The following is an 18,002-nucleotide window of genomic DNA, read 5'->3' on the forward strand; positions in this document are numbered from 1 at the left end:
CCTGGCTTTCAAACCCATAAACATCATTTAGTTATTTATATGTATGTTTTAAATAAATAGGTTAATGCCAAACAACATAAACCCCTTGCTTTAATTGAATCAGTGCAATAGTTTGAAGGGTGAAAGAGATATCTGATGACGCCCTCTGGTGGAGTTCATTACAAACTGTGGCCTACATTCATATCTGTTAAGACCAATTGAGAAAATAGCTATTTAAAAACGTTGGGTTATTTTGAAGATATAAACTTGAAATCCATCAGGATAAGATATGAAGAGACAAGATACAATTGCTCGAGGGGGAAAAACAAAGAATCGTGTTGCATAAAAAACTAAATTAAACAGTTTAATATCGGCAGAATATCATAAATCCATAATAATCTGAACTAATCTGAACTCATTGAAAGTCGTTATTTAAGTAAATGACTTAAACAGGTGGATTTTATGGTTAGAGGTGAAAGAAGTGCTCAGGTCTGGTACTTGAGTAAAAGAAACTGTAAAGAAACTAAAGGTATAAAATACATTGAGTGGAGTAAAAGTACACCATTTACCTCTGAATTGTAGTAGAAGTACACAGTAGCATCACATGTAAATACTCAAGTAAAGTACAAGTACCTCCAAATGTACTTAAGTAAAATACTTTTTTTTAAAGTGCTACCTTTGATTTTATTTTGTCGTGGACTAAATCTGCTTAGTTACTTTACCTCTCTGGTAAGGGGTTGTTATTTGACCAAATTACATATAAAGGAGTCTTTATAATGTAATGCCATCTTTACCCATACATAGGGGGCGGTATGTCCGTGTAAAGTTGGTTTCCGGTCTGCCAATAAATACAACAGAAGAAGAAAACGTCAAGGCGGTTTGTTCCGCACGGGTACTGCGCATGCGCACTCTGAGTAGTCCTTGGCTGGTCGGCCTGCTGTAGGTTACAGATCCGGAGACAACATGCAGAGCTGGACGCAGGTTTACCGCTCTCTGGCCACGGTAAGACCACCCTTATCACCCTACTTACCACTATGTGTTGTCCGGGGAGGTTTCCTTATGGTCCCGGTTGTTGTTGGTCCTGGAAACTCTGGTGTCTCCAGATTTTCGGACCCGGGCCTGTTAGCACTCACCTCTGTTGAGTATAATGAGCACCAGACTCCCCTAGACAAACCTGCCTTTAAGGAGTTGTAGTTGTTTTTGTATGCGAAATATGTCACTTTATATGGGCTTTAAACGTTTTTTAAATCAATAAAAGTGTTTCTTTTAATTCGGCTTAAGCAAAATGACCTTGAATAGTCCCTAGTTGAACAAAAATTACTACTTTTGTTGGCGAATGCGGAGAGAGGTAACGTTGATGTTAGCATGCTAAGCTAGTTAGCAGCGATTACCTAACTGGTGTAATGCTATTTTAGGTCAGACGAGGATTTTGCCTTGGTGTATACATGGTGCATACTTAAACACAGGTAAAGAAGATGAAAAGAAAGAAAGAAAAACAAGCCAAAAATACAAACAATGATTAAATAAAACCTATTCTAAACCTAAACCGATTTTTACGTTTAGATTTAGACAATTATTTACATTAATCTGGATAAACTACCCAGAATAATCAAATATGTGCAGTATTGTTATGGAAAGTGGAACGCTGTGCAGATACTGAGAGAGGTAGCGTGTGTACAAATTATACAAAATATAAAGGGTTTGACATTCCTAAATGTGATGGATAAAAACAAGATAGTGTTTATTAATGTAGTGCATACAGTCTGTAGAGTGGCTGCAGGGTCAGTGGGGGTGCAGAGCCTCTCAAAGCCTCAAAGTTACACATTATTCTTGTATTTCTAAGCTATATCCATTATTACTGTCAAATATTTCTTTCTTTTAATCAGAATCACACTCAAGCAGATTGCTGTAGCAGAAATGTCCATTATTTATTTGTCCTGGGGTATACAAATGTCTGAAATCTTCGTAAAAGTTGTTTTCTGTGAGGTTTTTCCTTTAAAAACGAGTTTTTATTGACTTTAATGTATTAAAAACATGGCTTTTTACTTATATTTTACAGTTAAATAAAGTCTTTTACAACTCATTTGCTTCACACATGAGGAAGTGATATCACATTAGTGATGGATGTCATACCAAGATATCCCAGACAATAATGATAGAGTTCTGGTCCATTGAATGTCTCTTTTGAATGGAGGACACATTTCTTTGAGCGGCTGGATAAGGAAGTGATAGTGAAGGAAATACAGTAAGTAAATAACAAGCACTCTATTGTCAAGTCTGAGACCGTAAACCTGGCAAACCACTGATTAATAAACAACCAATTAAAGAAAAAAGGTTGTAATTAGTTTTTGACCCGGGATGGAAACTTCCTTTCTGCATGCTGGATACTTCCTGTTTGGTTTTGGATAGGGACGGTGGATTGTTTTGTGTTTCACAGTCTTTTTGAATGTTATTTTTCTCACTTTGCAACCCTTGTTTTGTGTCGCAGCGGAGCCACCAGCTTCCCTGCAAACTGCACGGAGCGACAGCGCTGTCCGTCAGAAGCTACGCCGACAAAGCTGCGAGTAAGATAACCGAGACTTATCACCCGTCCTCGTTAGAGCCGGGTTCTTTTTTTATGAACGTTACCTTATCATCTGTCTTCATTAATGGCAGGTTCTCTTATGAACTTTAGCCAGATTTGCGATAGTGTTTGTTTCCACACTTCAGAAAGCAATCTGACATTTAAGAGCTTTTAAAAGGGACCCTATTGTTTTTTTTGTGAGGTGTTCCCTCTCCTGTGGTGTGTTCTAATAGTGTTAATGCATGTAAAGGGTCTGCAAAGGCTAAAATCCCCCGCCTGAAACGCTTCCATTGGACTCCTTTATATACTTCTGGAACAGTGACATCACACTCGCTCTCCTATTGGCTAGCGCGACATGTCTAAGCGGTTGACCAATCACAGCGGAGCCGGCAGAATCAAAAACTAAATTCACTCTAATTATAAATATTATGTTTCAGTGACGCTAAATGATCCTGATCTAAATACTGGCTGTGAATATTTGTCATGTGATGTTACCGATTAATGATGAGAGTTTCTGTGTTTCTGTAGTCGATGCAGACATCACGGTGGTGGGCTCGGGGCCGGGGGGGTACGTCGCCGCCATCAAAGCCGCACAGCTCGGCTTCAAGGTAAAAAACCCACCATGTCTGTTTCTGTCCGATCTAAATATTGATCCTGCAGTTAAACATTAGGCCGGTTTCATATTAAACATATTAAATGTAGATATCTGTACCGTGCCCCCTCCCCTCTGACAGACAGTGTGTGTGGAGAAGAATGCCACGCTCGGCGGGACCTGTCTGAACGTGGGCTGCATCCCCTCAAAGGTAATACACTGATTTTATTTCCATTCAAATGTTCAATCTGTGCTCTGAGATGCTCTAAAGTTGCAGCAAAAACAGAAATGATAGGTAGACTTGGATTCTGCGGGGTTGTACGCACTCATACAATGCATTACATGTTAAATATATAAAAAGATATCATGAAAAGGATTTTAAAAAGTTCCTTAATTGATGTTTTGTGTTTGCAGGCGCTGCTGAACAACTCCTATCTGTACCACATGGCTCACGGCAAGGACTTTGAGAGCAGAGGCATCGAAAGTAAGAAACCTCACGTGTTTCTATTGTTTTAAATAAGAATCTGTACAAAAGAGGCTACACATAATCATAAACTACCATCTCTACAGGATCTGTTCATTTAGTCTGAACAGCGTCCTGTTTCCTGTGGATCTTTCACAATAAAAGCCTAGTTTGAGGCTTTGAAAGTAAATAACTTCTGTGTTTTTAAAAGAGGAGATTAAAATGACCGAGAATAATTAAAAACAAGTTACACATGAGAACAAATACCTGTCCCAACATCCTGTTTCTTCCTCTTCTTATTTATTTAATATACTCATTTAGTCTGAACATCCTCTCAAAACTAATAAGATTTATTTTATGAAGCCTCGTTTTTCAAGTGAAATGATCGTAGCAAACATGTTTACCATTTAACGACAAACCAAAGACGGTTTCAGTTTTTGAAATGATACAAAGAAGAATATGAATATTAGATATTTAATGTATATGAAGTATATGAATATGTCATATAGATTAAGTATATGTATACTCAATATATATTATACATTTAGCATATTTATATTAATTATATTAATGATATATTAAGTTAAATATGTCAAGTAGGAAACTGAACATGTCTGTTTTCACATTTTAAAATGTCTATTTTTATTGATTTAGAGCCCAAGCTGAACGTTAATACTCAGTAGTTGTTATTTATTAGTGAATATTTGGCGCTGATTAAAGTCTGTCTTCAGTTTCAGGCCTGACGTTGAACCTGGAGAAGATGATGGCTCAGAAGAGCGGCGCCGTCAAAGCTCTCACCGGAGGAATCGCACATCTATTCAAACAGAACAAGGTCGGCCCCCCCCTCCCTCCGTTTCTAATATGCACTGTGGTTCACTCGCGTGCATTTGACCCGTCCTAGTGTTGGGAGCAGTGTATGGAACGGTGCCTTCGGGGACACCTCGGGAATCAAAATGGGATCATCTTGACTCCGTTCTGTTTTTAAACACCCTGCACCCTCATTTGCTTCTTTGCATCATAAAAAGAAAACTTTGCAAACGCACTTTAGTGAAAGCAGGGTCTCCTTTTGGTTTTAAAGCAGGGGATCCTTTTATAGGCCACGCCATAAAATGCGGAAAGTTGCAGAGTTTGTAATTGGTTGTTTCTGTGAAATGTTTTGTCACTTTAAAAGATACGTAACATATATGTTGAATATGAATATACTTAATATATAACACATGAGGTATTTATGACTTAATCTCCAGAACTGAAACCCTCTTGGTTTGTAGTAAATGGAGAAACATGTTTGCTACGATCAGAGGATTATTTCACTTGAAGTAAATATCCACAGGAAACAGCCACTTCATAAAAGTATCCTTAATGAGATTATAAAGGACGCATTGAAGCTGCTTTCCTATAATCGAAATAGTTCAAATAGCTTTTTTTCAGGACTGCTGCTGGAATTCAGGCTCAGTCGGTCAGGATCCTTCCTGAGAGAAACTGATGTGTGTTCTCGTGTCTTAATATGAGTCCTTGCTGATGGTTCAAATGGAGCTGCTGCGATGCAAGGAACGTTTCAGACTTGATGAATGAAGCCCGTCAGTAACCCCTCGTGTCTCCCTCAGGTGACCCATGTGAATGGCTATGGGCGGGTGTCGGGGAAGAACCAGGTGACGGCGCTGACGGCTGACGGCAGCGAGCAGGTCATCAACACCAAGAACATCCTGATCGCCACCGGCTCCGAGGTCACGCCCTTCCCCGGGATTCAGGTAAGCTCAATCATATACAGATATCTGCGGGGGGGGTCCTGCTAAGAGCCGCCTCTTTGAAAAGGTGTTTCAGGGTCGATGTGCTTTTGCCAGAGCAGTCTCATCATGCTGCAAAGCTCAGTGATATAAAGGTGGGATTTTGACCGGTGGAAATGCATAACTGTAAACATGTTGGACAGACTTGTGTTTTTATATTACCTTGATACTCTAGATCGATGAGGAGAACGTGGTGTCGTCGACGGGAGCTTTGTCCCTGAACAAGGTTCCCGAGGAGATGATCGTGATCGGAGCCGGAGTCATCGGAGTGGAGCTGGTCAGCATCTCCACATTAAACAGAACATCAAACCTGAGCCTCGAAACAGACAAAAATAATTCAAATGATTCAGTTATTAGGTCGATCGATTGTCCCAGGTTCTGAGTCTGTGTGTTCCCCTCCCGTCCTGCAGGGGTCAGTGTGGCAGCGTCTGGGCTCTAAGGTGACGGCGGTGGAGTTCCTGGGCCACGTGGGCGGCATGGGCATCGACATGGAGATGTCCAAGAACTTCCAGCGCATCCTGCAGAAACAGGGCCTGAAGTTCAAGCTCAGCACCAAAGTGATGGCCGCCACCCGCCGGCCCGACGGGAAGATCGACGTAGCGTGAGTCCAACTCCTTCTGTAGCCCCGCCCCTTTCCCCACTTCCAGTTCAAATCCAGGATGTCTTGGTTCTTCCTGGTTAAGCACCAGCAGCTTTGTAAAGAATTGATATGGGATCATTTATACTGAGGTGATGTGTTTTCAGAAAGTCCAAATTAAAAAAAGTAGATGTGAGATTTTGAGAAAAGGTCCAAATATGGACATTTGGAGGAATAAGTCACGATTTTGAGAAAGTAGACTGTTTTGAGATTTTCAAAATAAAGTCTGAATTTTGAGAAAAAAATCTAAATTGATTTTTATTTTGGATTTTTCAGAATTTTAACAAAGTCAACCTCTTTAGAAAAAAGGTCAGAATTTTGAGGTTGAGGTTTTCAAAATGTTAAAATTTAGAGAATTAAATCGTGATTTTTCAAAAAGTCTAAATTGAGATTTTCAAAATAAAGTCAGATCTTTGAGATACTGAACACATTCGAGAATTTTGATTGAAAAAAGTCTAAAGTTAAAACCTTTGGAAAGAACATCTGAAATTAAAAAGTCAGAATTCAGAGATTTTGATAAAGTCAGAATCTTGAGTAAAAAGCAGCGTTGAGGGGATCCTCCGCTCCTCAGAGGGGGTCCTCAGCTCCTCAGAGGGGGTCCTCAGCTCCTCAGAGGGGGTCCTCAGCTCCTCTGAGGGGATCCTCAGCTCCTCAGAGGGGGTCCTCAGCTCCTCAGAGGGGGTCCTCAGCTCCTCAGAGGGGGTCCTCAGCTCCTCTGAGGGGATGGGGTCCTCAGCTCCTCTGAGGGGATGGGTTCTCAGCTCCTCTGAGGGGATGGGTTCTCAGCTCCTCAGAGGGGATCCTCAGCTCCTCTGAGGGGATGGTTTCACAGCATCCTCTGTCAGACTGCAGGAGGACATGAGACAGTACCTCTGATCTGAGGTCCTGTTTAATAACTCTGTAGAGTCTGGAGGTGTAGATGCTCTGCTGTGAGGAGCTACGAGAAGAACCAGAACATCTGAGCCGGACTGCAGACTGAAGCTCCTGTTATACTCAACTCTCCCTGACAGGAGGGGAGACAGAGGGTGGTTTTCAGAAGGAAATCTGGACTTTGAGAAAAACTCAACATTTTGAGACAGAAGAAAACCTGACCTTCAGACCTTTTTTAGATTTGGATAAAAAAGTAAACATTTTGAAAACTTGACGCAAAAGTTAAAATTGAGATTTTCAAAATAAAGTGAGAGTGATGAGAAACGCTGAAATTTGGAGAAAAAAGTCTAAAGTTAAAAGTTTGAGAAAAAAAAGAGAAGTTTTGAGATCAAAATTCAGACTTCTGCAATTTTGATAAAAAACTTGAATCTTTGACAAAAGACAATAGCACTTAATTTGCAGCTATCAGAATTTAAATTGGAATATCTGTTAACGGCAGGAGGGGAGCAGCAGCCGTGTTGTGACCCTGTTTGTGTTTCAGGGTGGAGGCGGCGGCCGGAGGGAAGAACCAGACTCTGACGTGCGACGTGCTGCTGGTGTGTGTGGGCAGACGGCCGTTCACTCAGAACCTCGGCCTGGACTCTGTCGGCATCGAGCTCGACAACAGGGGCCGCATCCCCGTCAACAACCGCTTCCAGACCAGCGTACCCAGGTACCCCACGCTCAGGCCGAAGCCGTCGCTTATCTAATCTAAAGGTGGAATACCTGCTTCACATGCCGCCTTCTCCCCCCTCCCAGTATCTACGCCATCGGGGACGTGATCGCCGGCCCGATGTTGGCCCACAAAGCCGAGGACGAGGGCATCATCTGTGTGGAGGGTATGGCGGGCGGCGCCGTCCACATCGACTACAACTGCGTCCCCTCCGTCATCTACACCCACCCCGAGGTGGCCTGGGTGGGCAAGACTGAGGAGCAGCTCAAGGAGGAGGTGAGGGAGGAACATGCTAACAAACGCATTCAAAACACCAGACAGGACAGGAGGCGATAAGATGCGGACTCATGTCCTGGTCCTGCACCCCTCTGTTATCCCTTGCATGTCTATCCCAGGGTTTTTACTGCCTTGAGTCTTGCAGTGTTTTTTAAAGTCCCTCCCCCCTGTCCTCTTCCTCCTCAGGGCATCCCGTACAAAGTGGGAAAGTTCCCCTTCGCGGCCAACAGCCGAGCGAAGACCAACAACGACACCGACGGCATGGTGAAGATCCTCAGCCACAAGGAGACGGACAGGATGCTGGGGGCTCACATCGTGGGGACGGTAAGAGTCTGCCCAGAATAACCTCGTCTTCAGAGTAGAATAATGTAGTGAATCCGTGTTTACTGACGGGTTCTAAAGCCTGGGGACAGCAGCTCAATCTGCAGAGCATATCTGATGTAGTTCCGCTCTGCGCCTGCAGGGGGCCGGGGAGATTATCAATGAAGCTGCGCTGGCCATGGAGTACGGAGCTTCCTGTGAGGACATCGCCAGAGTCTGCCACGCACATCCTGTACGTACCACACACACACACACACACACACACACACATATCTGTACAGTGGGGAAAAAATCTGTTATATCAAATATTAAAAATCACTGACACTTGTTTTGTTCTTCCTCCTCCTCTCCCTCTCCTTCTACCTCCTTCTCCTCCTCCTTCTCTTTTTCTTCCTCTTCTCCCCCTCCTTTTTCTCACCCGTTTCCTCCACCTCCTCTTCTTCCCCCACTTCTTCTTCCTACTCACCTCTTCATCTTCCCCCTCCCTCTTTCACCTCTTCCACTTCTTCCGTCTCTTCCACTTCTCCTCTTCATCCTCCTCTTCCTCCTCAGACGGTGTCTGAGGCCTTCAGAGAAGCGAACCTCGCAGCCTCCTTCGGGAAGGCGATTAACTTCTAACCCGCGGAGCCGCTGCTCCTTTAGTGTACATAACAAGGAGACCCCCCCCGTCCCCGTCCCGCTCTCAGCTCCTGTGTTATTTAAACGTTCTCTCAGTAAAGGAGGCGGGGGGGAACCCACGCTGCCCTCAGTTCAGTCTCTCTGCTCCACACAGACATCCCAGAATGCATCACTCTTATCTACAGAACTTAGAGGTATAAATATTATTGTTTCTGCGGGTGGGATCGGCTTCCTCTGAAAGGAAGGCGTGGTTTTGTTATTTTTACAGACTTTATGGCGGGGAGTCGGGTCAGGAAGACGCGCGCTCCACAGGTGGAATAAACTCCGGGGGCTGAAGCACGGCGAGCTTTAATCCCCAGAGGAATTTATGTTGAATTAGTGAGAATTGGCGCTCAAATTCAGTCATTCACACGTCTTTGAAGCTGAATTTCTGCCTCAATTCATCATTTTTAATTTGCAGAAACAACAAACGGCGGCAGGAGAAAGGAACCTAAATCTCAATGTAATGTCTGTCTTTTAAAGTTCTACTTTCTAGTTGTTTTTCAGAGCTTTGAGACACATTTCAGTCCAAATCCATTCCCTGAGATGTGGTTGAAAACTAGTGGGTGTACTTTTATATCAAAATAAAGAAAGCACTCCTTAGCAGCAACAAATGGGACAAATAAAGGGTAAAAAACACTAGAAAAAAAGTGATTAAATGCAGATATTCATTGGAATTAGTCACCATCACACAGTAACGTACGCAGAGGAGAGGACTGCAAGCTAGTAGAGCTGCAACCGTTTAAATGAGCAATCAATCTGTGAGTTTTCAACACTGCTAATATAGAATGTACTGCTGTTCTCTCATATCATTTAAGAGAATATATAAGACTTCACGGCCACAGTTTGGACTTTTTTTCCACTATGTTCTGACTTTTTATCGACGAAAGACGCAGATTATTCGACAATACAAACAAATACAGTGTATGATAAATGATCAGCTGCAGCACTACAAGCTATGGTCAAAGGCTCTAAATCAACACTATTGCTTTTGTTTACAGCAGAACTCTTTAAGTCTCCTCCTGATTTGTGCAGAGCCTCAGTTTATTCCCCTGTAGAACGAGGACTCCATTGGGATGGTTTTCCTGCTCCGGCCGCTCCCCTGTGCTGCTGGCTCTTGCTTTTCTCTACATTTGAAACCAATAAAATATGAGTTGAATAAAAACCAGCGTGTCCTTCTTCTTTTAACGAGTCTGAGAGAGTTTCAAATGTCAGGTATCCAACGCTCCATCTTTGGATCTGAATAAACGTCTGCTGTCTCACCCTCCCGTGTCAGTGACGAACGTGTTCGCCATTTATTTACTAAACGTTCAACTGACGGGTCCTTGGTTTTTCTATAAAGACAATTAACAAGTGAATCCAAAGAGAGGTTGGGTTTATCTGATTTGTGACATGGATTTTAATGGAGAAACGGTCAGATTTAAAGGTAATGAAAAGGTAACGCAATAGTTCAGAGGTTTTCTAATAAACACTAAACATTTCAACGTGTTGTTTAAAGGCGTCCGAAACTCGGCTCATTTCCAGTCTCAGACTTGTATTCAACCAGGATGGATCTCAGGTTCACGCTCATGTGTTCTATAGGTTTTGGTGTATGTGAATGGTCTGCAGAGGCTCAAATCCCTGAGCGGCTCTCTCTCTCTTGTACTTTATGTAATAAAAAATAGTCCCGACTGCAGGAAGCAGTTCTGAAGTGAAATGACACATATTTGAATAACTGGTATTTACAGCGACTCCACCTCTGTTTGAACTACTGTGTGTGTGTGTGTGTGTGTGTGTGTGTGTGTGTGTGTGTGTGTGTGTGTGTGTGTGTGTGTGTGTGTGTGTGTGTGTGTGTGTGTGTGTGTGTGTGTGTGTGTGTGTGTGTGTGTGTGTGTGTGTGTGTGTGTGTGTGTGTGTGTGTGTGTGTGTGTGTGTGTGTGTGTGTGTGTGTTTGTGTGTGTTCAGCAGGTGTGGTGCAGCTCCAAGTCGTCACACTCTCAGAATCGAAGATGACCGCCTGACGTTCAGAGGGACTTTAATTTATCAGCCGACTGAACAAAAGCACAGGGAATGAGATTAAAATAAAAGGAAATAAAGTCATCGCTAAACTCAGGTAAATGTTTCTATATCGTACTCAGTTTTACTCTGTGGTTTTCAGTGTGTGTGTGTGTGTGTGTGTGTGTGTGTTTCTGTTGTTTCTGGGTGAATCCTTAACACACCTTCTCTGTTTCTTCACTCAGCTTTATTTTGTCCCTTCTTTCATCTCAAACTCTATTTGATGCTTCTTCAGCTTTTTCAGATGACACCTTTCTCTCCCGTGTGTCTCCAGATGTTTGGATGAATTGTTGATCAGAAAATATGCAAAAACAGAAGCCCAATTTGATTGACTTGATAATGACTTGACAGCACAATCAACACTTCCTAGCTGTGAACGAAACATTGGTTATTTCAATTAAAGCCCGTTCAGCTGATTTACTTTCCTTACTCTTGAAGTTCTTCTCCTTCTGAAATTCAATCTGCAGGTTTTCATTTTTTAGAGAAGTTGTTTTTCGAAGGGTTGTTCACAAAATGAAGAGATCATTTAATTAACAAAGTGACAATTATTCATTTATTTATTGCAAGTTTTGCCCTTTAGTCAACATCATTGGGTTTAACATGATTTATTCTGCTGACCTTTGATCTTCATTTGAAACATTTTACCGTGATACCTTTTAATGTGTTGTTCTCTAGACACGACCTACCATAGCTATTTATCTGTATCATCTTTAGTCTGTAAAATCATAGCAAGCAGATTCTTTCTGTATTTTTGGGAATGTAAGATCATTTAGCTTTTATTCATTCAATGTTTACATGTATATTTATATCCCAGGTTTATTTTACATCTAATAGATTGAATAATAACCTTATAGATTTGTTTTACTGTTTCCTTTCATGTTTGCCTGTGTAACGTTTGGTACCTGCAGGACCGCACCAGGTCTCTAAATCAGAACCCTCCCCGGTCCCCTCGAACAGAGCGGCTTTTATTTAGATTTCCTGCTGATTTGAATGAATAGGTGTGGATGGAGACGGAGGGAGGAGACGTTTCCTCTCATCAAACTCTCTGCTGTTCTCCAGGAAAAGTTTTACGTCACCTCCTTCCTCTCCTCCTCCTCCTCCTCCTCCACCTCCTCCTCCTCCTTTACATCCCTTTTGTTCTGAGCCTCAGAAACGTTTTGGCCAGCGAGTCCAGATGTGGACCCTTCTGTAAAACCCTTCATCAGTGAGTCGAATATTTCCAGCTTTTATTTACGAGACGCTTAGTTTGTGCATCTACTGGGAGCACGCTCAGTGAGGACTGGGATTAATGGCTGACAGCAGACACCAGAAAATACGTCTGAATATTTTCAGGAGTTTTTATTTCTATTTGTATTGATTTGCTGTCTTTACTCAGGGTTAGTGTTTTCTTAAAATGTTGGTGTAAAATGGGAGAAATACGGGTCTAAAAGCTGAATGTGCAATAGCTGTGTTTCACCGTAAAGGAAAGTGAGAAAGTCCAAGATAGCAAAAATAAATCTTGGCTTATTAGCGTTGTTGCACGTGTCTGGAAAAATGTCCAAAAGAATTTATGAAAATGATCAGGAAATGATGCAAAGAAATATCAACATTCATGTGATAATGTCTGAAAGTGTTTCTGAAATGATACCTGAAGAACAAGAAGTCCTTAACTGCAGATCACTCTTCAACATTATTCAACGGAGTTCAAATTAGCACAACCTTATTTAATTGGGAAGATATCTAAAAGAGGTATATGATTTATTCTGGAAAATATCCTTAAGGTAGTAAAATTACAGAATAAAATGGCACCAGAAAAATTCTAAAACTCTGTGAAAAAGTCCCAACAATATGAGTAAAGTCTGACCGTGACCCAAAAGAAATCAGTCAGAAAAAAAGGTTTATTTGGAAAAATGTCCGAAAACTCTGCAAAAAATAAGTAATGTCAAAAAATCCGTCGCATGTAAAATGAGAACGTAAAAAAGACGCTTTCCTCGTACTACACTTCGGAGAGAGAGTCCTTTCAGTTTTTAAAGTGCTGCCCAGTCTTAGGGTAAGGTCTCAGGGTGAGAGATGTGCTGCAGAGGAGGCGTTTCTTCCAGCCGGGGGAGTAGACTTTATCTCCTGATCAGATCTGCCCCCCCGTGTTCAGCTTGTTGTGGCTCTGTGTTTAATGTGCTGTTTGTTCATGGTGGAGCCGAAGGAGCAGCAGCACTCACGTCTGATTCATACGTCACTAAAGTACACACTGCAAGTATTTGTACACACTTTTCTATGTAATGCTACTTTATACTTCGGTTAGCGTTCCTAACTTTCAGAACACCGTTTTCCGTCCCCATGTTTACATTTGATGAGTCTATGGAATATAAAGCATGCTGCAGACTAAAGTAGCTGCCAGTATACTGAAGGAGGGAAGGCTGACCCATCTGTGAAGAAACACTCAAAGCATGTTCTGAACTAATGTTGATGGCTACTAAAATAACGAAGGGAGACGTCCGTTCATTTCAGATGTTTACTAAAATAAAGAACTTAACATATTTACAGCGAGTGGTTGGCTTGAATTGTCAGCATCCTTAACAACATAAAACAATGGCCGCTGTACGACCTACAACACTGCGTATGTGACGTAACACGCACAATGTCCCATGGGTAATGAAGTCCATTTCAAGTCCATTTCCTAAGTATATCCCAACTTAAATGACCTAAAGTCCCTTTTTAATCTAATCCCATATCTGAAACATGAACTGTTATTCTTAACACTTACTTATAAATTGACTAACTTATTAAATGTTGCTTTTAACTATTCCTTTTAAATCATCTGTTCTAAATAAATTCTCTTCCTAACAAATAAATTCACAACATCCTCCCCCCCATAAACTACTGTTTATACTATTTCCAACGGATACAGAAGCTGGATGGGCCTCCGCAGAACAGTCCCTGTGCTAGTGCGAACTGCACATGACCTCACAAGGCCATCACGACCAGGAAACAGCTCTTCGATCTTCCCCAGCTTCCAGCTCTGCCTTGGGGCGTTGTCTTCTCCGATGAGCGCAACATCGCCAACCTTCAGCGAAGAAGGCTGTGGGGTGTCATAGCGACGGGCCGACTTCAGATCCAACAGATATTCCTTCTGCCAGCGGTTCCAGAAGTTGGTCACGAGTCGTTGTCTGTAGCGCCACCTCTTGGTCATCTCCTCCTTGTTGGCTGTTGGACGGTTGATCTCAGCTGGAAATGACTTAGGAGGCAAGCAAGTCAGTCTCTGACCCACCAAGAAGTGGGCAGGGGTCAGTGGTTCTGGCTCATCCACATCATTGGACACATACGTGAGCGGCCTTGAGTTTATTACGGCTTCAGCTTCGGTCAGCATGGTGCACATCTCTTCAAAGTTGAGTTTAGCTTTGCCAAGCACCTTTCTGAGAATGATTTTGACTGATCTAACAAGCCGCTCCCAAAATCCGCCCCACCAGGCTGCTCTTTCAGCGATGAACCGCCAGGTGATGCCCTTCTCTGAGAAGAACTCTCGTAGTTGTGGATCTTTAATTCGTTGCCAGAGCTCCTTTAGATCTTGATCTGCCCTCTTGAACGTCTTGGCATTATCTGAATAGATCACCTTGCATAATCCTCTTCTGGAGATGAATCGTTTCAGAGCTAGTAAGAAGTGTTCCGTGGACATGTCTGAGACTAACTCTAAGTGGATCGCTCTGGTCACAGCACACGTGAAAAGTGCTATGTACGCCTTTGTCATTGAGCTCTGTATCTTCACATAGAGTGGCCCGGCAAAGTCCACACCGGTAACTTCGAATGGTGGTGATTCTGTTATCCTGTCCCTTGGCAACGGTGCAGTAGTCTGTTGCCCAGGCCTTGCTTTGAATTTCCTGCAAAGTACACATCCGGACACCACCTTCCTCACTATCTGCCTTGCCTTAAGAATCCAATATTTCTCTCTTGTCTGCACTAAAGTGTCTTGTACACCTGCATGGCATATTTGCTCATGTTGATTCTGCACCACCATCTCTGTGTATTTGTGTTTGCTGGGCAAAATCCAGGGGTGTTTTTCTCTGTAAGAGAGATCTGAATGCTGTAGCCGTCCTCCAACACTAAGCAATGCGTCTTCATCCAGAAATGGTTTGAGCTCCCGTATCCTGGAGTCAGTGTTGGGGCATTTCCCTGCTATCAGCAGATCCATTTCGGAGCAGAAACTTTCTCTTTGAGTCACCTTCGTCCAATATTTTTCTGCTTCATTCAGCTCTTCCGCTGTCAGTTCACCGCTCACCTTAGATCTTGAGCGTGCGTTGGTGATGAATCTCTTGATCCAGGCTGTCACTCGGAACACTCTTTTTAGTTTGCTGTACTTCTCTAGACATAAGACAGGACTTAGGAAGTCTGGCTCTTGCTGAACAGCCTGTACTGTAATCTGGTATTTGGATCGGAGTTCAGATCCGACCTCCTCTTCCTGAACATCTTCCTGAGTACTCTGTGAGTGATCAGCTGTCATTAGAACATAAGGTCCTTTCCACCACAATGTGCTCTGCTTCAGGTCCTGTACAGTTAGGCCTCTGGTGGGAAGGTCGGCTGGGTTAAGTTTCCCCTTGCAGTGAGACCAGGACTGTGGGTCGGTTAGGGTCTGGATTTCTGTGACTCTATTCGCTACGAACTGTTTCCACCTATGAGCAGAGCCGCAGATCCAGTGCAGAACTATCATTGAATCTGTCCACAGTCTGAGTTGTGTCTTGTCTAGCTGCAGCGCTTTCATGAGTGTGTCCCCCAACCTGGCTGCTATCACGGCACCCATCAGCTCCAGGCGTGGCAGAGTCATTCTTTTAAGCGGGGCCACTCTTGACTTGGATGCAACCAGGCTTATGGTCACTTCTCCTTCCCTTGTTTTTCCTTCGATGTAAGCGACTGCACTGTAAGCTCTTTCGCTCGAATCACAGAATACATGCAGCTTTAGCTCTTGGTTGTTCTGCTGTGGCATATGCGTTTTGTACCATCGTGGGATTGACACCTCATGCAGTTGAGGGAGCTCTGAACACCACTGTTGCCACTTCTTTGTCATGTCAGGTGGCAGCTCCTCGTCCCACTGGAGCCCTCTCTCCCACATCTCTTGGAACATGATCTTGATCCTAATCGTGAAGGGTGTCAAGAATCCCAATGGGTCAAAGATTCGAGCAGAAGACTGCAGAACACTTCGTTTTGTGTTTTCTCTATCCTTCAGGATATCCAGCAGCCCTCTGAGGTCGAACACGAAGTCATCAGTGGCCGGTCTCCGCACCAAGCCCAGCACCTTGAGAATGGACCCGTGTGGTTCTGGCTGAGCAACGCAATCCATCGAGCTCTCCTGCCATTTCTCTTTGAGCTCAGCAGAGCTTGTCATCCATTTGCATAGCTCCATGCCTGCTTCAGACATTATGTTCTTGGCCGTTTTTGTCACTGTATAGGCCTCTGTCACCTCACTTGAACTTGAAATAAAGTCATCGACATACAGTGAGGAGCTGATGATTCCTACCACCTTTGGGTGTTCTGATTCGTACTGTCTTAGATGCTTCCTAATGGTGGCTGCGAGTAGGAATGGGCTTGACGAAGCTCCAAACACCACCCTCGTCATTCTGAGCATGCGCAGCTTCATGTCCTTGTCCAGTGTTGGTGGACCTGTGAACCACAGGAATCTCACGGCGTCCCGATCTCTTTCTGTGAGTGAAATCTGCAGAAATGCTTTCTTGATGTCTGCCATATAAGCAACTTCATGCAGTCTAAACTTGATCAAAACACTCATCAGATCTGGATTCAGATTGGGGCCGGTTAAGAGACAGTCGTTCAGTGAGGGACTTCCATCTTCGTGAGATGAAGCATCGAATACGACTCGCAGTTTTGTTGTCGCCTTGTCTTCCCTCAGTACAGCATGATGGGGTAAGTAGTATGTCTGAGTGTCTTGCGGTGATGCACGCTCCTTTGGCACATCCTCAGCCATTCCTTGCTTTAGGTAGTCTTCCACGACTTCGTTGTATCTGCTGTACAGAGTGACATCTTTGCTCAGTTTCCTTTTCAAACTCTCCACTCTCTTTTTGGCTATGCGGTAGTTGTCTTTAAGTGGTGGATGATCTTGTCGCCATGGCAACTCCACTTGGTAACGCCCGTCCTTGAGAATGGAGGTTTCTTCAAACCGCTGCAATGCTTCCGCATCCTCTGGGCTCTCAGGCTTCTCACTTGTGATGCCCAGGGACTCGAGCTCCCAGAACGCATGCAGTTGTTTGTCCATCTGTGCATCGTTGCTGAGCAGTATGTTCATGCATGTTGACTCCGTCATGCTGGACACTGCCATTGGGCCTTGCACTGCCCATCCAAATGTGCTCTCTAGTGCCACTAGGCTCTTGGTCAGTCTTTCCACTCGGCCAGACACTATCTGCCAGTAATAATCAGAGCCAATTAGCACAGAAAGTTCTGGTTTGTAATCTCCATCACAGTCAGCTAATTGGAGACCTCTTCTTTTCATCTCTTTCTGTATGTGTTCACCTGGAACCCTCATCAGTGCTGTGCACACTTGTGGGGTCACAACAGCTTCTATTTCAATTCTCTGCTGCTTATCCCACACATTCTCCAAGCTGAGCTTCACTATGTTGCGACTCACCGTTGTTGGAGCAGAGGAGCCAAATGTGTGAAGAGTAAGCGTTCCTTGTCTGGTAACAGGTAGCTGTAGCTCCTTCACTACATTCTCATGCACAAAACTCCCCTGACTGCCTCCATCTAGCAGGCAGCGGACCATCTTCCTGCTTGTGGGCCCTACGGCCCATGCCTTGGTGGTCTGTAACAGCACTGTGTTCTCTGCTTTAGGAATTACTGAGCTTACAAGTGTGTCTGTGTTGGTTGACACATCAGGTGGGGGTGCCAGATTTTTCTCACACACGGCTGCATGATGCCTGCCACCACATGTGGCACATGACACACCCTTCGTCTTGCAAAACTTAGCAATGTGTTTGGATCCCAGACACACAAAGCACCTGCCTAGCCTTTTCAGTTTTTCTTTGCGTGCTGGCACATCGTGGTCTGGACATTTCTCGGATTTGTGTTCAGCACTATCACAAAACAAGCAATTGTTGACTTTCTGTTCAGTAATGTGTAGCGCAGCTGCAGATGTCATATT

General features: G+C 43.6%; 2 protein-coding genes across 7 annotated transcripts in view; both read left to right on the plus strand.

Annotated features, from left to right (window-relative positions):
* The first annotated feature begins 834 nt into the window (after positions 1-834).
* On the plus strand, positions 835-10,019 carry dldh (dihydrolipoamide dehydrogenase). The gene is made up of 14 exons (XM_063909377.1): positions 835-981; positions 2,468-2,543; positions 3,071-3,150; positions 3,277-3,345; positions 3,549-3,618; positions 4,329-4,429; positions 5,202-5,345; positions 5,557-5,658; positions 5,792-5,982; positions 7,430-7,600; positions 7,687-7,876; positions 8,063-8,200; positions 8,340-8,429; positions 8,750-10,019. Exons 1-14 carry the CDS (start codon positions 943-945, stop codon positions 8,813-8,815), a joined length of 1,527 nt encoding a protein of 508 aa, XP_063765447.1. The 5' UTR covers positions 835-942; the 3' UTR covers positions 8,816-10,019.
* Positions 10,020-10,804: 785 nt separating this feature from the next.
* syt8 (synaptotagmin VIII) overlaps positions 10,805-18,002 on the plus strand; it is a 17,677-nt gene continuing 10,479 nt past the window's right edge. For 4 of the 6 annotated variants that reach the window (XM_063874347.1, XM_063874375.1, XM_063874365.1 and 1 more), the window contains exon 1: positions 10,805-10,946. The gene's annotated coding sequence lies outside the window, so the exon portion shown is untranslated. The remainder of the gene's footprint in view (positions 10,947-18,002) is intronic. The other 2 variants (XM_063874392.1, XM_063874358.1) reach the window with 2 other exon arrangements.

The sequence above is a fragment of the Eleginops maclovinus genome, chromosome 2 (genome assembly GCF_036324505.1).
Source record: "Eleginops maclovinus isolate JMC-PN-2008 ecotype Puerto Natales chromosome 2, JC_Emac_rtc_rv5, whole genome shotgun sequence".
Classification (NCBI taxonomy): Eukaryota; Metazoa; Chordata; class Actinopteri; order Perciformes; family Eleginopidae; genus Eleginops; species Eleginops maclovinus.